This window comes from Hemiscyllium ocellatum, chromosome 8, assembly GCF_020745735.1.
Source record: "Hemiscyllium ocellatum isolate sHemOce1 chromosome 8, sHemOce1.pat.X.cur, whole genome shotgun sequence".
Classification (NCBI taxonomy): Eukaryota; Metazoa; Chordata; class Chondrichthyes; order Orectolobiformes; family Hemiscylliidae; genus Hemiscyllium; species Hemiscyllium ocellatum.
Window position 1 is genome coordinate 23,373,703 of NC_083408.1, and position 25,033 is coordinate 23,398,735.

The window sequence follows — 25,033 nt, forward strand, 5'->3', positions numbered from 1 at the left end:
AACTGAGTTTGATTTTACTGTAAAAGTAAAGTCGCTATATCTTACCAGACCATAGATCTGCTGTCTCATGAGAGAAACAACTGGTATGGGTTTAACCTGAGGGCCATTTTGCCTTGGGTGAGGGGAGAGATTGAGAAGGTCAAGTGTCAACAGATGTGAAGCTGGAAAAGCACAGCAAGTCAGACCGCATCTGAGGAGCAGGAAACATTGACTTTCCCGCTCCTCTGATACTGTCTGACCTCCTGTGCCTTTCCAGCTTCACATCTATTGATTCTGACTTCCACCATCTGCAATCCTTACAGTCTTCAATGTTGAGAAGATCAATCCTTCATTATAAGCTCAGCCATGCAGGAATTGAACCCACGCTGTTGGCATCTCTCTCTGCATTGCAAACTGGCTACCCAGGCAACTGAATTAACAAAGTGCATCTACCTTTACGCTTGAAGTTGCAGCATTGCATTAGGAGAGATTGGTTCCACCAACACAGTGTTTCTTACTCTTAAACATTGAGGTCTGTAAGCAATGCTCTTTGTGGATACAATCTAGATAACTTAACTTAACCCTTGCGTTAGTCTAACTGAAACTCTCATCCATGTCTAAAAAAGTCATTCAGCTCAGAAGCAGACCCTTCAGCCCAACTCATTCGTGTTGACCAACTTTCCTAAACTGAACTAGTATTTGGCCCCTTTTCCTCCAAATCTTTCCTATTTTTGTACCTTTCTAAATTTCTTTTAAATGTTGTAATTATACTTGCCCCTCTGGTCCCTTTTAATTCCCACTCCCCACCTTAAACGTATGCCCTCTAGTTTTGGACTCTCCAGCCCTGGGGGAAAAGACCTATGCCCCTCATGATTTTATAAACCTCTTTTAAGGTTGCCCCTCCACCTCCTAGACTCCAGAGAAAAACTGTCCCAGCCTATCCAGCCTATACACATAACTCAAATCCTCCAGTCTTAGTAACATCTTCTAAATCTTTTTTTTGCACCCTTTCCAATTTAAAAATATCCTTCCTGTAGCAGGGTGACCAGAATTGTAGCTGAAAATGTGTTGCTGGAAAAGCGCAGCAGGTCAGGCAGCATCCAAAGAGCAGGAGAATCAACATTTCGGGCATGAGCCCTCTCCAGCATCTGCAGTCCTCACTTTCTCCTCCTGACCAGAATTGTGCACCATATCCAAATGTGTAGCCCTACCAGTGTCTTTTACAACCATAACATGATGTCCAAACTCCTCAACTTAATTCTCTGACCCATGAAGGCAAGTGTGCCAAACTCTTCCTTCACTATCGTGTTTATCTGTGGTGCCATTTTCAAAGAACAATATAACTGTACCCTTGGGCCTCTTTGTCCAATAATGCTCCCCAGGGTCTTACCATTAAATATACAAGTCCTTGTCTGGTTTGCCTTACCAAAATGCAGCACCTAATCTAAATTAAACTCCAATTGCATTCCTCGGCCCACTGGCCCAGTTGATCGAGGTCCGATTGTATTCTTCAATAGCCGTCTTCATTCTCCACTATACTACCAATTTTGGTGTCATTTGCAAACTTAATAATTATACCTCCTATATTCTCACAAATCATTCATAAAGTTTGTCACCTATTTCAATGTTCTCTCTGTCTGCAGTAGACCCCTAATTCTCAGCCTCTGAACTTCAGTTCAACTAAAATGCTGCTACCACGCTCCAGCACTCCCTCACTTATAGCAATATCGTGTTGGTATTCTTTTGTTCCCAGTGCTCTCATGCTTCCAGGTTTTAAGTGTTGTGTTGGCATTCTGAAATCTAACGTGAGTTCCATAAAGTGATTATATCCTCTAGTAATGAAAATGCATAACTAAGCCACAAATATTCTTTTTTTTAAATCTGGAGGGGACATGTGATGTGCTAGCTAATGGATAGGAGAATATTTGAGCCAACCTGGGGGAGTAGGGCAATCTGTTGAAATCATTAAGATTAATTGTTGTTTCAGTCTTCTAGCTAGCTAATCAATTGGAACTTTTCTGATCCCTGGATCACTTCCAGTTTCTCTCCTCTAGTTTTAAATAGTGCTGTGGCAGAAAAAGTGCCCAATCTTTACAGATAAATTGGGTTAATGTGACCTTGATATGAGCAAGAGCAAACAGCTTTTCAGTGTACATGTGTTTTTCTTTCCATAAAGGAATCTTTCAAAGTTTATCCTAACCCAGGATATCAGGCGCTTATTTATTGTGCCATGATATCAGTAGAAAAGTAGAACCCCCTGATTATACCAAAGTCTCATTCTGGCTGTATAACTTTGCAGAAATTAATCCATTTAATTCAGGATTGTTTATCTAATTATCTGTTCTTTCCTAAAATCACTTTACTATTATGCTGTTTCTGTTTCTTTCAGCAACACTATGTAACAATTATTTGCACTTCCCATTGTAGATCTGTCACTTAAGTGAATGTTTCGCTGTTCTAGAAGTATTTTTGGAAATATTTTTAAGTAATGCATTTCATGCAGCAAAAATACCACATTGTCAAATGCTGCAGTCATTGTCTTATTATGTACTCCAGTCAGGGTGTCCTGCAGTAGTCATTTGTTGTGATCATGTTGTTTTGATACTTTCTGGAAGTGGTGATGGTGTCAGTTAATTGGATTGCTTTCTCCCAGTAGTCTACCTAGTGTTTCTTCAGATCCAAGAAAACTTCATTTTGCAACATGAAGAAAATATTCCAGTAGTTCAGTTGTTTGAATCATTAGCCATAACTTTGCAGAATATAAGTTATCTCAACTGTATTGTGAGTCGCTTTCATTAAAGGTTCTGTTGTACTTCACTTTTTGGCCAGTAGTAATTCTTTGTGCAACTTTGTCTATAATTCAGGCTCCACTTTTATCCTGCTCTTTATAATGAACATTGAGGACTAAATTCATGTCACTGATAATGTGTATCCCATGTGATAAAAATGCCCATCAAGCAAGTGAGCAAAAATGATCAGTGCAATGGAGTGTAGATAGCAGGAAACAGAATACATACTCATAATTAATGCAATATGAGGCTTAGCTCTTCTGCTTTGACAAGACCATTTGCTGAATATCTGGTTAGTTCGTTGAACTCTTGTAAATTTTTTTTATAATTTAAAATGTTGACAGCTTCGTATTATTTAAATATTTTCCCATTGGAATCTGAAAGCTGAACTAGTTCCAATTAGATGGAACAGAGTAAAGGTAACTTCACAAAATTTTATATATTTGCAGTTGAATCAATCAGTTAAATCACATAAGATGCACTTTCCTGCTATTTCAAACTCCAAGACAATCTGGAAAAATTGCAAGAATCTATTTCAGCACCGTTATTCAAACTGTGGAACTCAGACATCGTCAGTAGCCGGGTGTCTTTATCATTCTCAGTTGGATATTAGGACATCCAGATGCAGAGGAGTGTTCCCCTTAACTATGATCATAAGAAACAGGAGCATAGAGTCATAGAGATGTACAGCATGGAAACAGACCCTTCGGTCCAACCTGTCCACGCCGACCAGATATCCCAACCCAATCTAGTCCCACCTGCCACCACCCAGCCCATATCCTTCCAAACCCTTCCTGTTCATATACCCATCCAAATGCCTCTTTAATGTTGCAATTGTACCAGTCTCCACCACATCCTCTGGCAGCTCATTCCATACACGTACCACCCTCTGCATGAAAAAGTTGCCTCTTAGGTCTCTTTTATATCTTTCTCCTCTCACCCTAAACCAGACCTAGTTCTGGACTCCTTGACTCCAGGGAAAAGACTTTGCCTATTTACCCTATCCATGCCCCTCATAATTTTGTAAACCTGTATAAGGTCACCTCTCAGCTTCCGGCACTCCAGGGAAAACAGCCCTAGCCTGTTCAGCCTCTTCCTATAGCTCAAATCCTCCTACCCTTGCAACATCCTTGTAAATCTTTTCTGAACCCTTTCAAGTTTCACAACATCTTTCCGATAGGAAGGAGACCAGAATTGCACGCAATATTCCAACAGTGGCCGAACCAATGTCCTGTACAGCCGCAACATGACCTCCCAATTCCTGTACTCAATACTCTGACCAAAAAAGGAAAGCATACCAGTCGCCACCTTCACTATCCGATCGACCTGCGACTCCACTTGCAAGGAGCTATGAACCTCCAATCCAAGGTCTCTTTGTTAAGTGTATAAGTCCTGCTAAGATTTGCTTTCCCAAAATGCAGTATCTCACATTTGTCTGAATTAAATTCCATCTGCCACTTCTCAGCCCTTGGCCCTTCTGATCCAGATCCTGTCGTAATCTGAGGTAACCCTCTTCGCTGTCCACTACATCTCCAATTTTGGTGTCGTCTGCAAACTTACGAACTGTATCTCTTATGCTCGCATCTAAATCATTTATGTTAATGACAAAAAGTAGAGGACCCAGCACCAATCCTTGTGGCACTCCACTGGTCACAGGCCTCCAGTCTGAAAAACAGCCCTCCACCACCACCCTCTGTCTTCTACCTTTGAGCTAGTTCTTTATCCAAATGGCTAGTTCTCCCTTTATTCCATGAGATCTAACCTTGCTAATCAGTCTCCCATGGGGAACCTTGTCGAATGCCTTACTGAAGTCCATATAGATTACATCTACTGCTCTGCCCTCATCAATCATTTTTGCAAGACTAAAATATTCAGTCCATTGTGTTTGTTCTGCCATTCAAAAAAAATCACAACTGATATGCTTATGTATTTAACTCCACTTTACTGCCTGTCGCCATAACCACTGACTTCCTTGTCAATCAATTGAGCCTTGAATATGTATTCAATGACCAAATCTCCACTGCTTTTTGACAAAGAGCATTCTAAAGAGAATCAGCCTTCTGAGAAGAATTTCCTCCTTATTTCCATCTTCTATGAGTTACCCCTTATTTTATTCTGTGCCCCTGGTTCTAGATTCCCTCAAGAGGAAACATCCTCACCATCTCAACCCTGTCAAACCTTTCAGTATCCTGTTTTTCAAATAGATCAGCTTTCATTCTTAACCCCAATGATTGTATGCCAGTCCTGCTCAAATATGAAGCAAACCCTAAATCGACCCTATGAGCCTTCTCTGACTACTTCAACTGCAAGTATTTTCTTTCTTTATCCATGTTATGAATGTAGATCATAAATAATTAAAATTTTAAGACTGATCCCTGCGGCTTTCTGTCATACAGTTGGCTAATCCTGTATCCTTGCTGATGTGTCCAATGGTTTCAGCTTTTAGCTTTTGCAATAACCTTTGTGGCATTTGCTAGAATGCTTTATGGGTACCAAAGTACTCTATGCCTGGTTTCCTGTTATCCACCCTGTTACATTTTCAAAGAGCTGCAGTAAATTTGACAAGAACTCTAGTCCTTACACAAAACTGTGTTGACCTACCTGATTGCTTTTTGAATATATTAAACACCTGTAGCACCTCTGGATGTTAATATTTTCCCAATGATAGATGCCAGGCTTAACTGAATTTTTTTTTTGCCTTTTGTCTGTTTTTATTTAATAAAAAAGTGTTGCATTTGCAGCTTTCCAAACCTCTGGGGCATTTCCAGGAAATGTTTAAAGATTGCAATTAATGGATCCGTTATCTTTGCACCCACTTCCTTTGAGAGTCTATGAAGCAGAACACTTGACCTAAGAGACTTGTCACCCGTTAGTTTTCCCAGACGTTGTGATTGCTTTAAGCTGCTCTCTCTGTTTTAAACACTGGTTTTCTACTATTCTTAAGATGCTTTTTATATCTTCTGCCGTGAAAACAAAATACTTGTTCAAAATCTCCTCCTGATACCATTGTCAATTTCTACGTCTTGTACTGTAATCAGTACTTTTACAATAAACTAGTTTTTCGAATGCGTCCCCTGGTGTGAGGGATTGGGTGTTTATCTAGTTGCGAGAAGTGGTTTATTGTTTGCTTAAAATCCACTCTTAAAGGCAAAATGACCTGTCAATTTTTGCAATTGGTATGTCCAGTGCTGCCCATTTTGTAAACTGTTCTGGTTTGGATGATTCCTTTTGCTTTCCAGCCTCCTGATTTCTGATTCTACTCGTACACACATGGCAAATGGCCTTGCAGAATTGCTTTTGGGTCAAATGTCAGGTGGCCTTGACTCCTTTGACAGTCCTTCGACTTTGTTGAAAACCTTCTGTGTATTCAATTAGGACTTTACTCTGGTAATCATTTTATAATCAAAAAATGTTGAGCCAATCAAGTTGAATCTTTCTTGACTAAATTTGCCCCATCAAGCTTCGGCTGGAGCCTTTTACCACAATCAGTGGTAACTGCACCAGCTGCTTCTCATTGGACACAGGAACTGAAGTCATATCCTTCATTTGTAGTGGTTCTCTGGTTCATTTTCTCAGTCTGGCTGAGGATTGCGGAAACTTGAAGGTTGGAGTCCAGAGCAAATCTTGTTAAAGGACTGGTTCTGCAATCATTGATGCAGCTGCACTGATATCGACCTCTATTAGGCTGGGTGACCATTTAATTAGCCGTTTATTTTGATTTGATTTAGATTTGGATATTGCTAAGCAATTTAAGTGTTCCAAACCTCAAGGTGGACTTTCCAGAGCGTGCGCACTCCTGGATACTCAAGTCAGGCCTCCTGGGACACCTTTGGTATCTCTAGTCTATACCGGGAGCAGCTACGTGACTTGCTGCCCGTATTCTGAAGAACTTTTTAGCCATTTGACTGAGGCTTGGCATTATTTTGGGGTGTTACTCTGGGTTGACGTAGGATCTCTCTGCTCAGGATATGTTCTGATGTGGAGGTGCCGGTGTTGGACTGAGGTGATGAGGTCAAAAGTCACACATCATCAAGTTATAATCCAACAGGTTTATTTGAAATCACAAGCTTTCAGAGCACTGCTCCTTTAACAGGTGAAGGAGCAGCGCGATGAAAACTTGTGATTTCAGATAAACCTATTGGATTACAACATGGTGTTGTGTAACTTCTGATCAGTATATGTCCTGCTTGAGGCAGTGCGCTTGCCTACACTTGAGTGTGTTCCTAAGCTCAGTAAGACTGGTGAGTGTATCCACTACCATCAGATTACCCTGCAGCACATGTGCTCCATTTGCTGCATTGCCTAAAGGCAAAGCCAGCTGAAGTGTCTGTTTGATGTCCAGTTGGGCTTCAGCTATTAGGTGCCTTTGTGTGGTTATGTTATTAACTCCACACGATCTCTCAGCATCTTATTCGGGGCTAACCCAAAATCACATGCCTCTGCCAGTCATTTTAACCTTGTCAAAGCACCCAAAGCTGATTCCCTGGTTCTTGAGCTGCTGAGTAAAACAGGTATCATCTCAGAATTAAAAGAAGTCTTGCGGTCATAATATTGCTTCACTAAATCCATCAATTCTTGAAAAGTTTTAGCTTCTAGTGCCTCTAGGAATGTTAAGCTCCTAATAACTGAAAATGCTGTGGGTCCACAACCAATCAGAAGAATTACTTGTTGCTTTTCATTGGCCCCCAATGTAATTTGCGCAGAAAAATTAATACATTCTTCCCACGTACTGGTCCAGCCTACCAAATAACAGCATTGTGCCAGAAATGCTTACCCCAACACAAAAAATAGTTGCAAATGAACTTTCTTCAGGAGTGTACTGTTTTCTTTCATTCCACTGAAATAACCACATGGAGGCCAGTATCCAGTTACTCACATGGACAGTACATGGACTCTGGCCAACTTGCTCAGAGCCAGTCCCGAGAGTGAGAAGAGTCCCTGAGACTCCGTTTATGTCTGTCAGCCTGGATTCCCTGTTTGGCTCAGGTTAACAGCCCAAAATGGGAACTCCTGTTCAATGAGGTATAGCTGGCCAACCTTGTTCCAATTACTACACCGAGCATCAATGTTGATCTTATTAACAATGATTATAATCTCGTGACTGTACTGACTTTACTCCTGATTACTGAGCTGCTCTCCTCCATCTTATCTCCCCCCTCCTTTCTAAATGTTAAAAGCCTTCCATGTTCACCTACTAGTGGGGGACACTTTACAAATATGTCTTTACACTGGCTATCCTATCATATATTTTTAATGCGCTATCAATTTATCCATTTGTAGCGAATTCTGAGTGCATTTAGGTAAAGAGCCTTAGGCTTGTCTTTTACCAATTTTCCTACCCTGGCCACATTCACTAGCCATTGAGTTTGTAAATGTTATGACTGATGTCATTGTAAACATTTGGCATTCATTTTTGTTTCACTTTTTGCTAATGAGCGATTTTTTTTCACTCCAATAAAAATGCTGAGTCACTTTTCAAAGTGTTCTATTTAGGTCTTTTTTTCTCTTGTGTGCCTTTATCCATTGTCCAGAACACACCGGAAACATTAACTCAGCATTGAAAATGTGGTAAATTTTCACTAAGGCATATTTTACAATATCTGATCACGTCCTTTTTAATAGAACATAGAATATTACAACATGGTACAGGCCGTTCGGCCTTCGATGTTACACTGACCTGTGGAACCAATCTGAAACCTATCTAATTTACACTATTCCATTCTCATCCATATGTTTATCCAATGACCATTTAAATGCCCTTGAAGTTGGTGAGTCTACTACTGTAGCAGGCAGTGTATTCTGTGCACCTACTACTGAGTAAAGAAACTACCTTGGACATCTGTCCTATGTCTATCATTCCTCAATTTAAAGCTATGTCCCCTCATGCTAACCCTCACCATCTGAGGAAAAAGACTCTCACCGTTCATCTGGTCTAACCCTCTGATTATCTGATGTCTCAACCTTCTTTCCAACGAAAACAGCCTCAACTCCTTCAGCTTTTCATCATAAGACCTTCCCTCCCTACCAAGCAACATCCGAGTAAATTTCCTCTGCACCCTTTTCCAAAGCTTCCATGTCCTCCCTATAATGTAGTGACCAGAACTGTACACAATGCTTCAAGTGCGGCAGCGCCAGAGTTTAGTACAGCTGCAGTATGACCTCGTGGCACCAAAACTCAATTCCTCTACCAATAAAAGCTAACACATCGTATACCTTCTTAACAACACCATCAAACAGGGATCTATGTACATGGACACTGAGATCTCTCTGCTCATCTACACTACCAAGAATCTTACCGTTAGCCCAGTACTCTTTATTCCTGTTGCTCCTTCCAAAGTGAATCACCTTATACTTTTCCACATTAACCTCCATTTGCCACACCTCAGCCCAGCTCTGCAGCTTAACTATGTCCCTCTGTAACCTGGAACATCCTTTGGCTCTATCTGCAACTCCACCGACCTTAGTGTCTTCCGCGAATTTACTAACCCATCCTTCTATACCCTCATCCAGGTCATTTATAAAAATGACAAACAGCTGTGGCCCCAAAACAGATCTTGCAGTACACCACTAGTAACTGAACTCTAGGATGAACATTTCTCATCAACCATCACCCTCTGTCTTCTTTCAGCTAGCCAATTTCTGATCCAAACCACTAAATCACCCTCAGTCCCATGCCTCCATATTTTGTGCATTAGCCTACTTTGGGAACCTTAACCGTATCAAGTGCTTTACTGAAATCCATACACCACATCAACCACTTTACCCTCATCCACCTGTTTGGTCACCTTCTCAAAGAACTCAGTTAGATTTGTGAGGTGTGACCTACCCTTCACAAAATTGCGTTGACTATCCTTAATCAATTTAGTCTTCTCCAGATGACTATAACTCCTATCTCTTACATCTTTTCCAACACTTTACCCAGAACTTAAGTAAGGCTCACTGGTCTATAATTACCAGGGTTGTCTCCACTCCCCTCCTTGAACAAGGGGACAACATTTGCTATCCTTCAGTCTTCTGGCACTATTCCTATACACAATGACGCCATAAAGGTTGAAGCCAAAGGCTCAGCAGTCTCCTCCCTAGCTTCCCAGAGAATCCTAGGATAATTCCCATCCAGCCCAGGCGAGTTGGGTATTTTCACATTTTCCAGAATTGCTCTCACAACCTTCTTATGACCTTCAGTCCCATCTAGTCTAGTAGTCTGGATTTTAATATTCTCCTTGAAAAAATTGTCTTTTTCCAGTATGAATATTGATGAAAAATATTAATTTAGCGCTTCCCCTATCTCTTCGGACCCCACGCACAACTTCCCATGACTATCCTTGATCGGCCCTAATCTTATTCTGGTTATTCTTTTATTCTTGATATACACATAGAAAGCTTTAGGTTTTTCTCGATCCTGTCTGCCAATGACTTCTCATGTCCCCTCCTGGCTCCTCTTAGCCCTCTCTTTAGGTCTTTCCTGGCTAACTGTGACTCTCAAGTGCCCTAATTGAGTCTTCACGTCTCATCCTAACATGAGCCTTTTCGTCCTCTTAACAAGAGCTTCAACATCTTTAGTAAACCATGGCTCTCTCGCTCGACCATTTCCTCCCTGCCTGACCGGTATATACTTATCAAGGGCCCGCAGTAGCTGTTCCTTGAATAGAGTAATAGAGATGTACAGCACGGAAACAGACCCTTCGGTCCAACCGGTCCACGCTGACCAGATATCCCAACCCAATCTAGTCCCACCTGCCAGCACCCGGCCCATATCCCTCCAAACCCTTCCTATTCATATACCCATCCAAATGCCTCTTAAATGTTGCAATTGTACCAGTCTCCACCACATCCTCTGGCAGCTCATTCCATACACATACCACCCTCTGCATGAAAAAGTTGCTCCTTAGGTCTGTTTTATATCTTTCCCCTCTCACCCTAAACCTATGCCCTCTAGTTCTGGACTCCTCGACCCCAGAGAAAAGACTTTGCCTATTTACCCTATCAATACCCCTCATAATTTTGTAAACCTGTATAAGGTCACCCCTCAGCCTCCGACACTCCAGGGAAAACAGCCCCAGCCTGTTCAGCCTCTGCCTATAGCTCAAATCCTTCAACCCTGGCAACATCCTTGTAAAGCTTTTCTGATCCCTTTCAAGTTTCACAACATCTTTCTGATAGTAAAGAGACCAGCATTGCACACAATATTCCAACAGTGGCCTAACCAATGTCCTGTACAGCCGCAACATGACCTCCCAACTCCTGTACTCAATACTCTGACCAATAAAGGAAAGCATACCAAATGCCACCTTCACTGTCCTATCTACCTGCGACTCCACTTTCAAGGAGCTATGAACCTGTACTCCAAGGTCTCTTTGTTCAGCAACACTCCCTGGGACCTTACCATTAAGTGTATAAGTCCTGCTAAGATTTGCTTTCCCAAAATGCTGCACCTCGCATTTATCTGAATTAAACTCCATCTGCCACTTCTCAGCCCATTGGCTCATCTGGTCAAGATCCTGTTGTAATCTGATAGAATAAACCCCACATTTCAATTGTGTCCATCCCTGCAATTTCCTTTCCCATTGTATGCATTCTAAATCTTGCCTAATCTTATCATAATTGCCTGTCTCCCAGCAATAACTATTGCCCTGCAGTATACACCTATCCCCTCCCATCACTAAAGTAAACATAACTGAATTGTGGTCACTATCAACAAGGTGCTCACCTACCTCAGAATCTAACAGTTGGATAGGTTCATTACCCAGCACCAAATCAAATGTGACCTTGCCCCTTGTTGGTTTGTCTACGTACTGTGTCAGGAAATCCTCCTGCATATATTGGACAAAAATTGACCCATCTAAAGTACTCTAATATTTCCAGTCAATATTTGGAATATTGAAGTCCCCCATAACTACTACTTTGTTACTCTTGCTCCTATCCAGAGTTATGATATACTTTCCTCTACATCAGAAGCCTTTAGAAAACACCCAACAGGGTGACCTCCTTTCCTGTTTCTAACCTCAGCTCATACTGTCTCAATAGACAAGTCGTCAAACATCCTTTCTGCCACCTTAGTGCTGTCCTTGACTAACAATGCCCATGTCCCCCTCTTTTGCCATCTTCTCTGTTCTTACTAAAACATCTAAATCCCGGAATCTGCTGCAACTATTCTTGTCCCTGCTCTATCCATGTCTCTGAAATGGCCACAACATTGAAGTCACAGGTACCAACCCATGCTGTAAGTTCATCCATCTTATTCCGGATGTTCCTGGCGTTGAAGTTGACACACTTCAAACTACCGTTCTGCTTGCCGGTGCACTCTTGTGACCTTGAAAGCTCATTTCTGCCCTCACTGCTCTCAATCTCCTAGACATTGGAACGAAAATTTAGGTTCCCATCCCCCTGCTGAATTAGTTTTAACCCTCCCGAAGAGCAATAGCAAAGTTCCCCCTGAGGATATTGGTGGTACTCTGGTAAGCTATCCTATTTGGACATATCCCAGAATGAGCCCCAATTATTCAGACATCCAAAATCCTAACTACTTAAATTCTGATTTATCCACTTTTACTGCACGATATTTGTGAATGTGCTGCTGATTGGAATAGCAGCTCATTGTATATTTAATATATTGGCATTTGCCTATCCTGCTATTGAAATATTTGGTTTTCAGACTTCATGATAATGTGACATGTTGGCTATTTGCAATAAATGTAAAGAATTAGCCAAATTAAATATATGCGGTTGAATTTTTATTTCCCCTGTTTGTATCCTAAGTTAAGTCATATCCTGTTGACCTGTCATCCTTGTGCTCATTGGCTGTCTGAAACAGTGTTTTAAGTTTTGAATTTTGATCAATGTTTACAAGTAAGTCTCCTCTCTATTGCTGCAACTTCTTCCAACCTTACAACTCCCACAGTTATCTGTCCTGGTCTGTTTCAGACCTCCTGAGCATCCTCAGCTGTAATCACTCCATCATTTGTAGATGTACCTTCAGTTACCAAAGGCCTTCGCACTAAAATTCCATCCATAAAACCCTCATTCTACCTTTCCTTTCTCCAAAGGAACTCCTTAAAATCTGTTCCTTTGACCAAGGTCTCCATCTACTCGGGAAATTTGAAACACATCTTGGTTAATATCGTTGCAAGTAGTTCACCATGGAGAATCTGAGCGAGCATATAAAACAGATTGAAATTTATGGGGCAGTTCAGGTTTGAACCTGGCGTTGGAACATTCTGTAAGAGACTTCTGTCCATACCTGGTTTGTAAAGTTATAATTGCAGCAAACTGTACTTACTGCTTAAATAACTCACACCAGGAAGAAAACAATTTGCATATGTATAGGTTAATTCATTTGTTTATAATTCGTATATATTAACTCATACAATGTTTACGGGCTTTGAAAGATTATTTTTGTCCTTGGTGCAAAATAACTGCTGTAGTGCATTGATGGATTAACTGTGCTTCAGAGTTTGAAGGTACATGTTTGTTTCAATTATGTCACTTAGTAAATTTCATCAAAAATATTAAAAATCATGTATTCTATTTTTTGTAATTTTTTTCAGCCTCGAGTAGTAGCAGGGTTCAGAGGCACAGTGCGTTATGCATCAATCAATGCACACAAAAACCGGGTAAGTAAAAATGTCTTGTTGGAAGGTTAATGAAGTACAGACATTTTTGAATTGTAATTCCCTTTTCTCTTTAATTATTATGGTATTACTAAAATCAGTACCAGCTTTCCCTTCAATATCATCTATGCTAAAAAAAGATGCATTGTAATGTTAATTACTTGATGAAAATGCAGGTAGAACGCCAAAACCTTGGATACAGGTATGTTTTCCCGTTCGATTCTGGAAGCAGAATGCCTTCTCCCTTTCATGAGCCAACAAATCCCTGTTTGCTGCCTGTAGATTGTTCGGCAAAAGTTGGCAGAGCCATGAGCAGAAATTAATTTTGACTGATAAAAACGATATCCATAAAATTCCATCAATTCTCATTTATGGGGCATATGTAGAAGTGAATTCTAGTTTTTTTGGCCTAAAATGTGATATTCCAAATCCCTCATGTAAAGGTTGAGTCTGTTTTTGCAGAGATTAAAGCTCAAACATTACAAAACCTAAGTGTAATTCTGAAGATGATAATGATTTAGTTTCATTGTACATGCCTACAGTTCATAATGTTGTAAAATCAATAACTGTTTGAAAATTGATATAAATAAATTGATATATATAGCTAGTCATGTTATAAAAACAGGCGTTAAATAATTAATATGAACTAAATGTGTGGGTTTTTAAAATTTATTAACCTGTGATAACCTTCCTTGTATTTTATTTTGGTTCAAGTCAAGCATGTTTGCCAACCTGTCAAATTATCCATGTAAAAGTCTGCTTTTTCCTTTTTTTTTAAAAAACAAAGTCTCAAAGATTTGACTTTTACTTCTGTACGTATGGTAACAGTTCATGTGGAAAATGATTTTCGTGTCTATGTTTGCTTACTGCACTTTTAAATGTTGCACCATCTCAACTGACGTTTATTTTCTGTTTCAACAACATTTGTATTGGGAACTGGACACATATAGGACATTCGATAAATGGCAATGGAGTCATAGAGATGTGCAGCACGGAAACAGTCCATTTTCCAAATCCATGCCAACCAGATATCCTAAATTAATCTAGTCCTGTTTGCCAGCACTTGGTCCCTTTCCCTGTAAACCTTTCCTCTTCACATATCCACCTGGATGTCTTTTAAATGTTTTGTAATTGTACCAGCCTCCACCACCTTCTCTGTCTTCTCCCTTTTGAGCCAGTTCTCCATGTATTCCATGTGATCTAACCTTGTTAACCTGCTTACCACGAGGAACCTTGTCGAACACCTCGCTGAAGACCAATTCTTTTAATTGTTCTCAGGATATGGCCAATGCTGTGAGGCCAGGTTTATTTACCATCCCTCCATGTCTTGAAAAGGTGGGTTAGGGCTGTAGCGCATTTGGCAGTGGTGCTTCCACATTTGTATTAAGTAGGGAATGTAGCCAAGCAGTGATATATGGGCAGATGAGGTTGGAACTGGAAGTGACGTGGAAGTGATGGTGTCTCAAATTACTGATCTTATCTTTATTGGTGATAGAGTTGCTGAACTGGGAGGTGCTGTGGAAATAATTCAAGTAACATTAGCGTATACAATGTTACACCAGAGTTTTAGGCTTTTTATTCATTAATGAGTTTTGAACATTGTTGTCAAAACCAGCATTTATTGCCCATCCCTGATTGCCCTTGAGAAGGTGGTATATGCCACCTTCAACTTCACAGTTCAATTAGTGTGTAGGTGAACCAAGTTAGCTGTTAGGAAGTGAGTTCCAGGATATTGACCCAGCAACAGTGAAGGAATGTCAGGATGGTGAGACACTAGGAGTGGAGCCTTGTCCTACTAACTGGTAGGAGTTGAAGATTTTGAAGGTTCTAAGAAAAGACTCCTGGTGAATACCTGCAGAATGTTATGTGAATGTGCATGCTGAAGGTATTGAAAAAAGTGCTGGAGGAAATGGATGTCTAAGGGAATGCATAAAATGTCAATCAATTAGACCACTTGTTCTGGATGGTGTCAAGCCAAAACTATTGAGGGGAAACCTGATATCATAGAAATCATTAGAATCCCTACAGTGTGGAAATGGGCCCTTTGGCCCAACAAGTCCATACCAACCCTTAGAAGAGTAACCCACCCAGATCCATTCCCCTCTTACTCTACATTTACCCCTGATTAATGCACATAACCTACACATCCCTGAACACTATGAGCAATTTAGCACGGCCATTTAATCTAATCTGCTCATCTTTGGATTGTGGGAGGAAACCCAAGGAGTTTCCTTTAATTGAAGAATCAGTAACGAAGGGGCATACAATTACAGAGAAAGGCAGCAAGTTTGGAGGTAATTTGATGAAAAACTCTTCCACTTAAAAGTTGTAGAGAGTCTGGAATGCACTTCCTGGGAAGGTAGTTGAGGCAGGAAACCTCAATCTTTCAGAAGTACTTGGATGATCACTTGAAGTTTAATAACATTCAAGGCTGTGGGCCTAGTGTGGGAAACTGGGACCAGTGTAAGAAGTGGTATATTTTTGGCAGTGCAGACCTGATGCTCTAAAGGGCCTCTTTGGAACTGGAAATGGAACTGGATGGTTCTGTGCAATTTATTAACCCAAGCCTGGATGTTGCCTTGCTGCATTTAGGTATGGATCCATTCAAGTATGTGAATTACAAATGTACTGAATACTGAAACTGGCAGCGAACACCCCATTTCAGACCTAACAAAGGAACTTTAGCTATTGAAGAAGCAACTGAAGTTGGTTGGGCTTGGGAATCTTCAAAAGGAGTGTCCCACAGTAATGTCCAGGGTCTGAATTGTTTGGCCTCCAGTGACCACACCCAGCTTCCATTGTTCTAAAATGATATTCAAACCAATGGCGACTTTTCACCCCCAATTCCCATTTACTCCAATTTTATTAAACTCCTTGATGCCACACTGTCAAATGCAGTCAGCTTCACATCTCCTCTGAAATTCAAATCTCCTGCTTGGGTTCTATTACCATGGTCTTGGCAGAAAGTAATCTGACTATTGATAAACAGATTATTTCTGAGCATATGCTTCATCCCATTACTTTGATGAGAGAAGAATGATTGATTGAAGCAGTAATGGGCTGAACTGGATTGCCCTGCTTTTTTTCACACAGGACATAATGAGAAAGACCATCAAACCATAAGAGAGAGGAGCAGAATTAAGCCATTCGGCTCATCAAGTTTGTTGTCATTTGATCATGGCTGATGTGTTTCTCAACCCCATTCTCCTGCCTTCTTTCTGTAATGATTACTCCCCATACTAATCAAGAACCTATCAATCTGTCTTAAATTCACTCAAGAAAACAGAGACAAACTCATACTGTGGCAATGAGTTCCACAGATTCGCCGCCCATTGACTGAAGAAATTCCTCCTCACCTCAGTTCTAAAGGTCATCCCTTTGCTCTGAGGCTGTGCTTCAGGTCTTCGTCTCTCCTTAGTGGAAACATCTTCTCCTTTTCCAGCCCTGTCAGTGTTCTGTAAATCTACCTCATCATTGGGTATACACCAGTATTGTCGCTTGACTGAAACTGGTTTTGAGTGCACAGGATTTTATTGTAGGTTGTTGCAGGATTTTTTCCTTAACTTTTGCTATATCCAACTGTGTTCTGATCTCACATGGAGTGAACGGAATTGGCTAAAGACTGGCATCCGTGATGCTTGGGACTGCAGCTGGATTATCATCTTAGTGCTTCTAGCTGAATATGGATACAGATGCTTTAGCCTGCTTGTCTGCACAGGCCTCTGCCATCATTGTGGATGAGGACGATTGCGGAGGCACCTCTTTCTGTTATTTACTTAATTGTCCACCAGCATGTGTAACTGGAGTAGCAAGACTATAGAACTTAAATTTGTTAGTTGTGTTAGTTGTGGGATGGCTTAAATCTGTCTGGGTGGGTTACTCTTCTAAGGGTTGCAGATTTTTCTTACCTTCAAACTCCACATTGAGCCTTGTCATTGACAATGAGGAGTCAAGGAATCTCCAGTTGAACCCGTAATCACCATGCTGTCAGCCTGTGTTCTGCACTTAGAACATGCAACATTATTTATGCTTCTGAAGGTGGTTGGCTCCCTTCTAAGATGTCGATGGTGTTGGATGTTTAGTTACACTGAGGCAATAGTCTAATGCCTTGCATGAAATTGAAATGAAATTTTCTCAAACACTGCAAATTCATTTTGTGGCCTTTCAAAAATGAGTAATTATGTTCAACAAACATTAGTTTCAGATGTCCAGTAAAAGAATTCATTTAACAAATGCATCAGGACAGCTGTACAGTCAGAGGGTGACAAACAAATTGCTTATTCAGTGTTATGTATTATCATAGACAAAGGAGAGAAGATCTTTGGAAATCAAATCCCAATTTGCTCAATTACAATTATATCCATTGTGTTCACCGTTGAAATTATTTTTCAAACTCTGCAGTTTGCTCTTATGCTTATTGTGTTATGACAAGTGATGTCGACCATTCTCCTCTCTTTCATCATAAAAACCTTAATTAAATCTATCAAACTGAGATGATTTAATAATTTCCAATGTTACTTCACAATTCTATCTGGTTGATTCATGGTAGATTTGATTTCATTTATTATTGCCAGATGTACCTAAGTACAGTAAACAGTTTTGTTTTGCGTACAGTACAAGCAGATCATAACATACAGAGATCATAGGGTAATTGAGCAGAGTGAGGAATATAAAGTTACAGCCGCAAAGAAGGTACACAAAAAGCAAGATCAGATTAGGTTTCCATTCAGAAATCTAATAACAGCAGGGAAAAAGCTGGTCTTCAACCTTTTGGGATGTGTTTTAAGCTTTTATATCTTCTGCCTGATGGAAGACGTCAGAAGAGATTATAACCACGGTGTTTGAGGTCTTTGATGTTCATTGCCTTTCCAAGGCATGGAGAAGTATAGATGGAGTGAACGGATTGAAGGTTGGCTTGCGTGATGGACTGGTCTGTGTTAACAACTTTCTGTGGTTCCTTAAGGTCCTGAGCAAAGCAGTTGCTGTACCAAGCAGTGATGCGCCCACGTAGAATGCTTTCTATGGTGCATCAGTAAAATTTAGTGAGAGCACTTACAGACCTGCTGAATTTCCTTAGTCTCTTGAGGAAGGAGAAGTGTTGTTATGCCTCTTTGACTGCCAAATCAACCTGGGTGGTCCAGGACAGATTGTTGGTGACAGTCACTCCGAGGAACCTGATGCTCTTGATCATCTCCTCCTCGGCTCCATTGAAATGGATAGGGGCATGCCCCTTTCCTTGTTTTACAAAGTTGATGATCATCTCTTTCTAGTTTTGCTGACATTGAGGGAGAGATAGAATGCTTGGTGATGTGGTGTAAATCTTCGGTAAAAAATGAGGTCTGCAGATGCTGGAGATCACAGTTGAAAATGTGCTGCTGGTTAAAGCACAGCAGGTCAGGCAGCATCCAAGGAATAGGAAATTCGACTTTTCGGGCATAAGCCCGAAACGTCGAATTTCCTATTCCTTGGATGCTGCCTGACCTGCTGTGCTTTAACCAGCAGCACATTTTCAACTGATGTGATGTAAAGACAACTATCTCTTTCCTGTATTCTATATGGTCACTGTTTCAGTAATTCAGTATTTTAAAGTCCATTCATTTTGGATGCAGCCGATTATGGTAAGCTTTTTCTGTTTCTGGCAGTAACTGTCCCAACTGTTTGCTGGTGCTAATAATTATTTATTGATGTGTAAAATAAATTGTGCCAATAGTAGAAGCCAGGAATTTAAATGAGCTCTTTAACAAGCTTTTCGCTTGGTTGATTGGCAGAAATGTGTGCACATAATTTTAAACTTGATTTTTCTAATGAGATATTTTTAAGATGATTTGCAGAATCTTCCAGAGAGATATCAATCGAACATTTGGAAAGCATTAAACTTGCTTCCTGTTTATTATATTGGAATACAGCAACGTAAAATGAAGTTTCTTAGATTTTGTGAGGTACAAAATATAACTACACTAGTATTGACCTTAATGCATTTATGACTGGAACATATGTAGGAGCTGCTTTTACTTGTCACTTGAAGAATAAATTCTGTAGTTTATCTTTATTTACAATCTGCTTCATCTACCCCCTTAGGCACTCCTAATATTCCTTTATTTGCTTCACATCTATCTTGGGGAGAAGAAAAGCTATGTATAACCATTTATAATGTTTTATTTGTCTGTCAGAAATCCATAAATGAAGCTTCTTGGACTTCACTTATTAAACTAAGGACTGATTTTATTTGATTTCTCAATAGTTTACTCAGCAAACATGATGTTTCCACTACCACCCTAATCACTCCCTCTTCTGTGGGGATTTTGTAACTTAATGGAAAATGTAAGATGGCTAACATAACGAAGGTTACTGTTGTCAAGTTCATTCTGTCTGTTGCAAAATATAATCACTTAATGGTGACTTGGTGTTTATAGGCGTTTCACATCTATGCAGTCAAATCATAGACTCGTACAGTACAGGAGTTCATTTAGCTTATTGTGAGCATTGCAGTTCATTCTGCTGCTCCACTGTGTTCAGACTTCTGGCACTTCTCTTTAAAAGTATTTATCCAATTAACTTTCCAAGGATACTATGTCCTGCACTCTCCAAATTACTGTGTTCCAAAACAAAATCAAATTTTGACTGTGTTTAAAAAATATTCCTCATGTTTGCTTTGATTTACTTTCCAGTCACTTTAAATTTGTGCCAATTGTTATTGATTCTTTCATCATTAGAGATAGTTACGCTTTGTATTTAATCTATCTAAATTAAGTTTTCAAACACCTCCGTAAGGTGTCCCCTCGGCCTTTTTCTGCTCAATAGACAACAAAGTCGGCATCTCCAGTCTATTCACGAAAATTATAGGCTATGTATGTTGTCAACACCATTGCCTGTACAAAAAGGATTGCACCTGAATTGGAAGGGGACTAATATACTGGCAGGGAGATTTGTTAGAGCTGCTTGGGAGGATTTAAACTTGTAAGGTGGTGGGTGGGACCCAGGGAAATAGTGAGGAAGAAGATGAATCTGTGAATGGTACAGTTGGGAAAAGGATTTTTTAGATTACTTACAGTGTGGAAACAGGCCCTTCGGCCCAACAAGTCCACACCGACCCGCCGAAGCGCAACCCACCCATACCCCTACATATACCCCTTACCTAACACTACGGGCAATTTAGCATGGCCAATTCACCTGACCCGCACATCTTTGGACTGTGGGAGGAAACCGGAGCACCCGGAGGAAACCCACGCAGACACAGGGAGAACGTGCAAACTCCACACAGTCAGTCGCCTGAGGCGGGAATCGAACCCAGGTCCCTGGCGCTGTCAAAAAGTCATGTCAGGCAGAATCAAAGCAAAGAACAAGGTAGGATTGATCAATTAAACTGCATTTACCTCCGTGCAAGAGACTGAACAGGGAAAGCAGATGAACTCAGGACATGGTTAGGAAAATGGGACTGAGGTACCATGGCAATTACAGAGACGTGGCTCAGGGATGGACAGGACTGTCAACTTAATGTTCCAGGATACAAATGCTACAGGAAGGATAGAAAGGGAGGCAAGAGAGGAGGGGGAGTGGCATCTTTTGATAAAGGATAACATTATGGCTGTACTGAGGGAGAATACTCCTGGAAATATGTCCAGGGAAGTTATTTGGGTGAGAAATAAGAAAGGGATGATCACCTTACTGGGATTGTACTATTGACCCCCACCCACAATTGTCAGCGGGAAATTGAGAAACCAATTTGTAAGGAGATCTCAGTTACCTGTAAGGATACTAGTGTGGTAATGGTAGGGAATTTTAACTTTCCAAACATAGACTGGGACTGCCATAGCGTTAAGTGTGTACAAGAAAATTTTCTGATTCAATATGTGGATTTACCTACTAGAGAAGGTTTAAAGCGTGATCTACTCTTGGAAAATAAGGCAGGGCAGGTGACTGAGGTGTCAGTGGAGTAGCACATTGAGGCCAGTGACCATAATTCCATTAGTTTTAAAATAGTGATGGAAAAGGATAGACAAGATCTAAAAGTTCAAGTTCGAAACTAGAGGAAGGCCAATTTTGATGGTATTAGGCAAAACTTTCAAAAGCTGATTGGGTTTGGATGGTCACAGGCAAAGGGACAGCTGGAAAATGGGAAGCATTCAGAAATGAGATAACGAGAGTCCAGAAACAGGGTGAAAGGAAAGGATGGTAAGTGCGGGAAATGCTGGTTGACTAGAGAAATTGAGGTTATGGTCAAGAAAAAGAAGGAAACGTATGTCAGGCATAGTTGGCAGAGATCAAGTGAATCCTTAGGGTATAAAAGCAGTAGGAGTACACTTCAGAGACGAAAAGAAGACACGAGATAGATTTGACAAACAGGGTTAAGGAGAATCCAAAGGAATTACCTAAATATATTAAGGACCAAAGGGTAACTAATGAGTGAATAGGGCTCCTCAAAGATCAGCAAGGCAGCCTCTGTGTAAAACTGCAGGAGATTAGGGAGATACTAAACATTTATATTGCATCAGTGTTTACTGTGGAGAAAGACCTGGAAGACTCAGACTGTGGGGAAATAGATGGTGACATCTTGAAAAATGTCCATATTAGGTGGAGCTGGTGCTGTATGTGTTTAAAACATGTAAAGGTGGATAAATCCCCAGGACCTGATCAGGTGTACCAGAGAAATCTGTGGGAAGCTCAGGAAGTGATTATTGGGCCCCTTGCTGAGATATTTGTATCATAGAGAGTCACAGATGAGGTGCCGGAAGACTCTAGGTTGGCTAACTTGGTGCCACTATTTAAGAAAGGTGGTAAGATGTCTGTACCCCGACTAATACAAAACATTAAATTATTTGGCAGTTTTTCGGAATGCAGGATAAATTTTACAAATTCGGAAGTCATACCTATGGAAGGATTGGTGGAAATGCCAGAGCTGAAGGGTGGAACATAGTTTCCTTTTTGGTGGTCGCAGAAAGGTTTTCTCTACTGGGAATTTTTTTTACTCCTACCTCCCATCAGCTGTCTGGAGCTAACTTTATGCAATTATTTGAGAGGATAAAGCAGGGCTTGCAGCAGTGGGAAGGGCTACCAATATTATGACTATGCCGCATAGCCCTGATTTAAAATGAATGTTCTTCCTTGGCTATTTTATCCTATGAGGATGGTCCCGTTGCTGTTACCCAGACACGTGCTGTGGAGGTTTACCAGCTGGCCTGGATCCTTTATTTAGTGCCATAGGTGCCCCCTAATTAAATTTACCAAGCTGCAACCTCTGTAGGATATGGGGGGATGGATCTCCCAAACCTGAAGAGATACCAAATTTGTGCCCTGCTGTCATATGTGGGTGACTGGGTGCGTAAGGACTCTAGGTCGATATGGCTTAATGTTGAGGCCTCGCAGGCAAGGTGTCCCCTCTCAATTTACTGGTTATGGACAGGATCAGATCTATATCTGAGCATTGTGAAAGTCCAATCATCTTAAATGTAGTGAAAGCATGGAGGATAATGCAACAGGGTGAGGGCGTTTTCTGATATTTCCAAGTTAGGGATTATATACTGAAGACCATACTCTTGACACAATCCTTCAAGTAGGACATAGAGAGAAGAGTGCTCCAATGTGGGGGCGCTCTCTCGGTTAGTACCATATATCATTTGCAGAGAGGGAGCGCCTTGGGGGATATAGAGAAACTCCATGGGATTTGGAATCGAGCTAGAAGAAGACATTTTGTCAGAATCATGGGAGGAGATATGGGAGAATGTAAAGAAAATCTCAATATGCAATAAAGCACAAGGTATGCAATTGAAGATCCTTCATTAGGCCCATTTGGCACCAGAGAGGTGAACAAAGTTTAAGAAATGATCTTCTTCAGGATATCCCAAATGTAAAATTAGCATAGGCACCCTCACACATTGCTGTTGGACTTGGTACAAGATTCATGGATACTTGGGTGCCATAGTGAATGAGCTGGAGAAGTTACTGGGAATTGAAGTTAAGATGGATCTGGTATCCTTCCTTTTGAGACTGTGGAATTTGCTCTCTCTGGGTGTGCACGGGAAGAGGATATTTAACATCCTGACATATTGTGCGAGGAAGAACATCATCATGAACTAGATATCAGAGAAAAAAACTGGGGTGGCGCAGACTTGTGATGGACTATGTCCCCCAAGATTATCTGACAAGTGTGGTGCACCAAGAAACAGAACAATTTTATAACACATGGCAGCCCTTTTTAAATTATATAGACACGGACCTATTAGTGATACTGATTAGGGCCTTTAAATAACAGTGAGGGCCATATTTGGTGTCACATTTTCTATTTTTTTGTATTTTTATAATTCTTTCCTTTTGTAAAAGTAAAATTTTTAAAATATGTATTTATAAAAAAGTATGATAAACAGAAGCTAGGGAAGACCAGTGAGCCTGACATCGGTGGTAGACACTTGTTAGAGGGAAATCTGAGGGACAGGATTTACATGTATTTGGATAGGCAAGGACTGATTAAGGATGGTCAACATGGTTTGGTGCTTGGGAAATCATGTTTCACTAACCTGATTGCCCTCAACAATCCTTTTTGTTACTACTTCAAAAAACTCAATCAAGTGAAGAAGTAATGAAGAGGATGAGGGCAGAGCTATGGATGTGATCCACATGGACTTCAGCAAGACATTTGACAAGATTCCTCCTGGTAGATTAGTTAGCAAGGTTAGATTAGATTAGACTAGACTTACAGTGTGGAAACAGGCCCTTCAGCCCAACAAGTCCACACCGACCCGCCGAAGCGAAACCCACCCATACCCCTACATTACCCCTTACCTAACACTACGGGCAATTTAGCATGGCCAATTCACCTCACCCGCACATCTTTGGACTGTGGGAGGAAACCGGAGCACCCGGAGGAAACCCACGCAGACACGGGGAGAACGTGCAAACTCCACACAGTCAGTCGCCTGAGTCGGGAATTGACCCGGGTCTTCAGGCGCTGTGAGGCAGCAGTGCTAACCACTGTGCCACCGTGCCGCCCATGTTAGATCACATGGAATGCAGGGAGAACAGCCACTTGGGTACAGAGCTAGCTCAAAGCTAGAAGACAGAGGGCGATGGTGGACAGTTGCTTTTCAGACTGGAGGCCTGTGGCTAGTGGTGTGCCACAAGGTTCGGTGCTGTGTCCACTGCTTTTTGTCATTTATGTAAATAATTTGGATGTGAACATAGTAGGTAAATTAGTAAAGTTTGCAGATGACACCAAAATTGGAGGTGTAGTGGACAGCGAAGAGAGTTACCTCAGATTACAACAGGATCTGGACCAGATGAGCAATGGGCCGAGGCAGACTGAGTTTAACTTAGATAAATGTGAGGTGCTGCATTTTGGAAAGGCAAATCAGAGCAGGACTTGTACACTTATCGGTAAGGTCGTAGGGAGTGTTGTTGAACAGAGGCCTTGGAGTGCAGGTTCACATTCCTTGAAAGTGGAGTTGCAGGTAGATAGGATAGTGAAGAAGGTGTTTAGTTTGCTTTCCTTTATTGGTCAGAGTATTGAGTACAGGAGTTGGAAGGTCATGTTGTTACTGTACAGGACATTGGTTAGGCCACTGTTGGAATATTGCATGCAATTCTGGTCCCTCTCCTATCAGAAGGATTTTATGGAACTTGAAAGATTTCAGAAAAGATTTACAAGGATGTAGCCAGGGTTGAAAG

At 40.9% G+C, this 25,033-nt stretch overlaps 1 protein-coding gene across 2 annotated transcripts in view; it reads left to right on the forward strand.

Moving 5' to 3' along the window:
- The window catches only part of LOC132818056 (tau-tubulin kinase 2-like), a 277,076-nt gene that overhangs the window by 128,884 nt on the left and 123,159 nt on the right, over positions 1-25,033 (forward strand). For both annotated transcript variants that reach the window (XM_060828686.1, XM_060828687.1), the window contains exon 7: positions 13,313-13,378. In XM_060828686.1, coding sequence (XP_060684669.1) covers positions 13,313-13,378 — 66 coding nt within the window. The remainder of the gene's footprint in view (positions 1-13,312; positions 13,379-25,033) is intronic.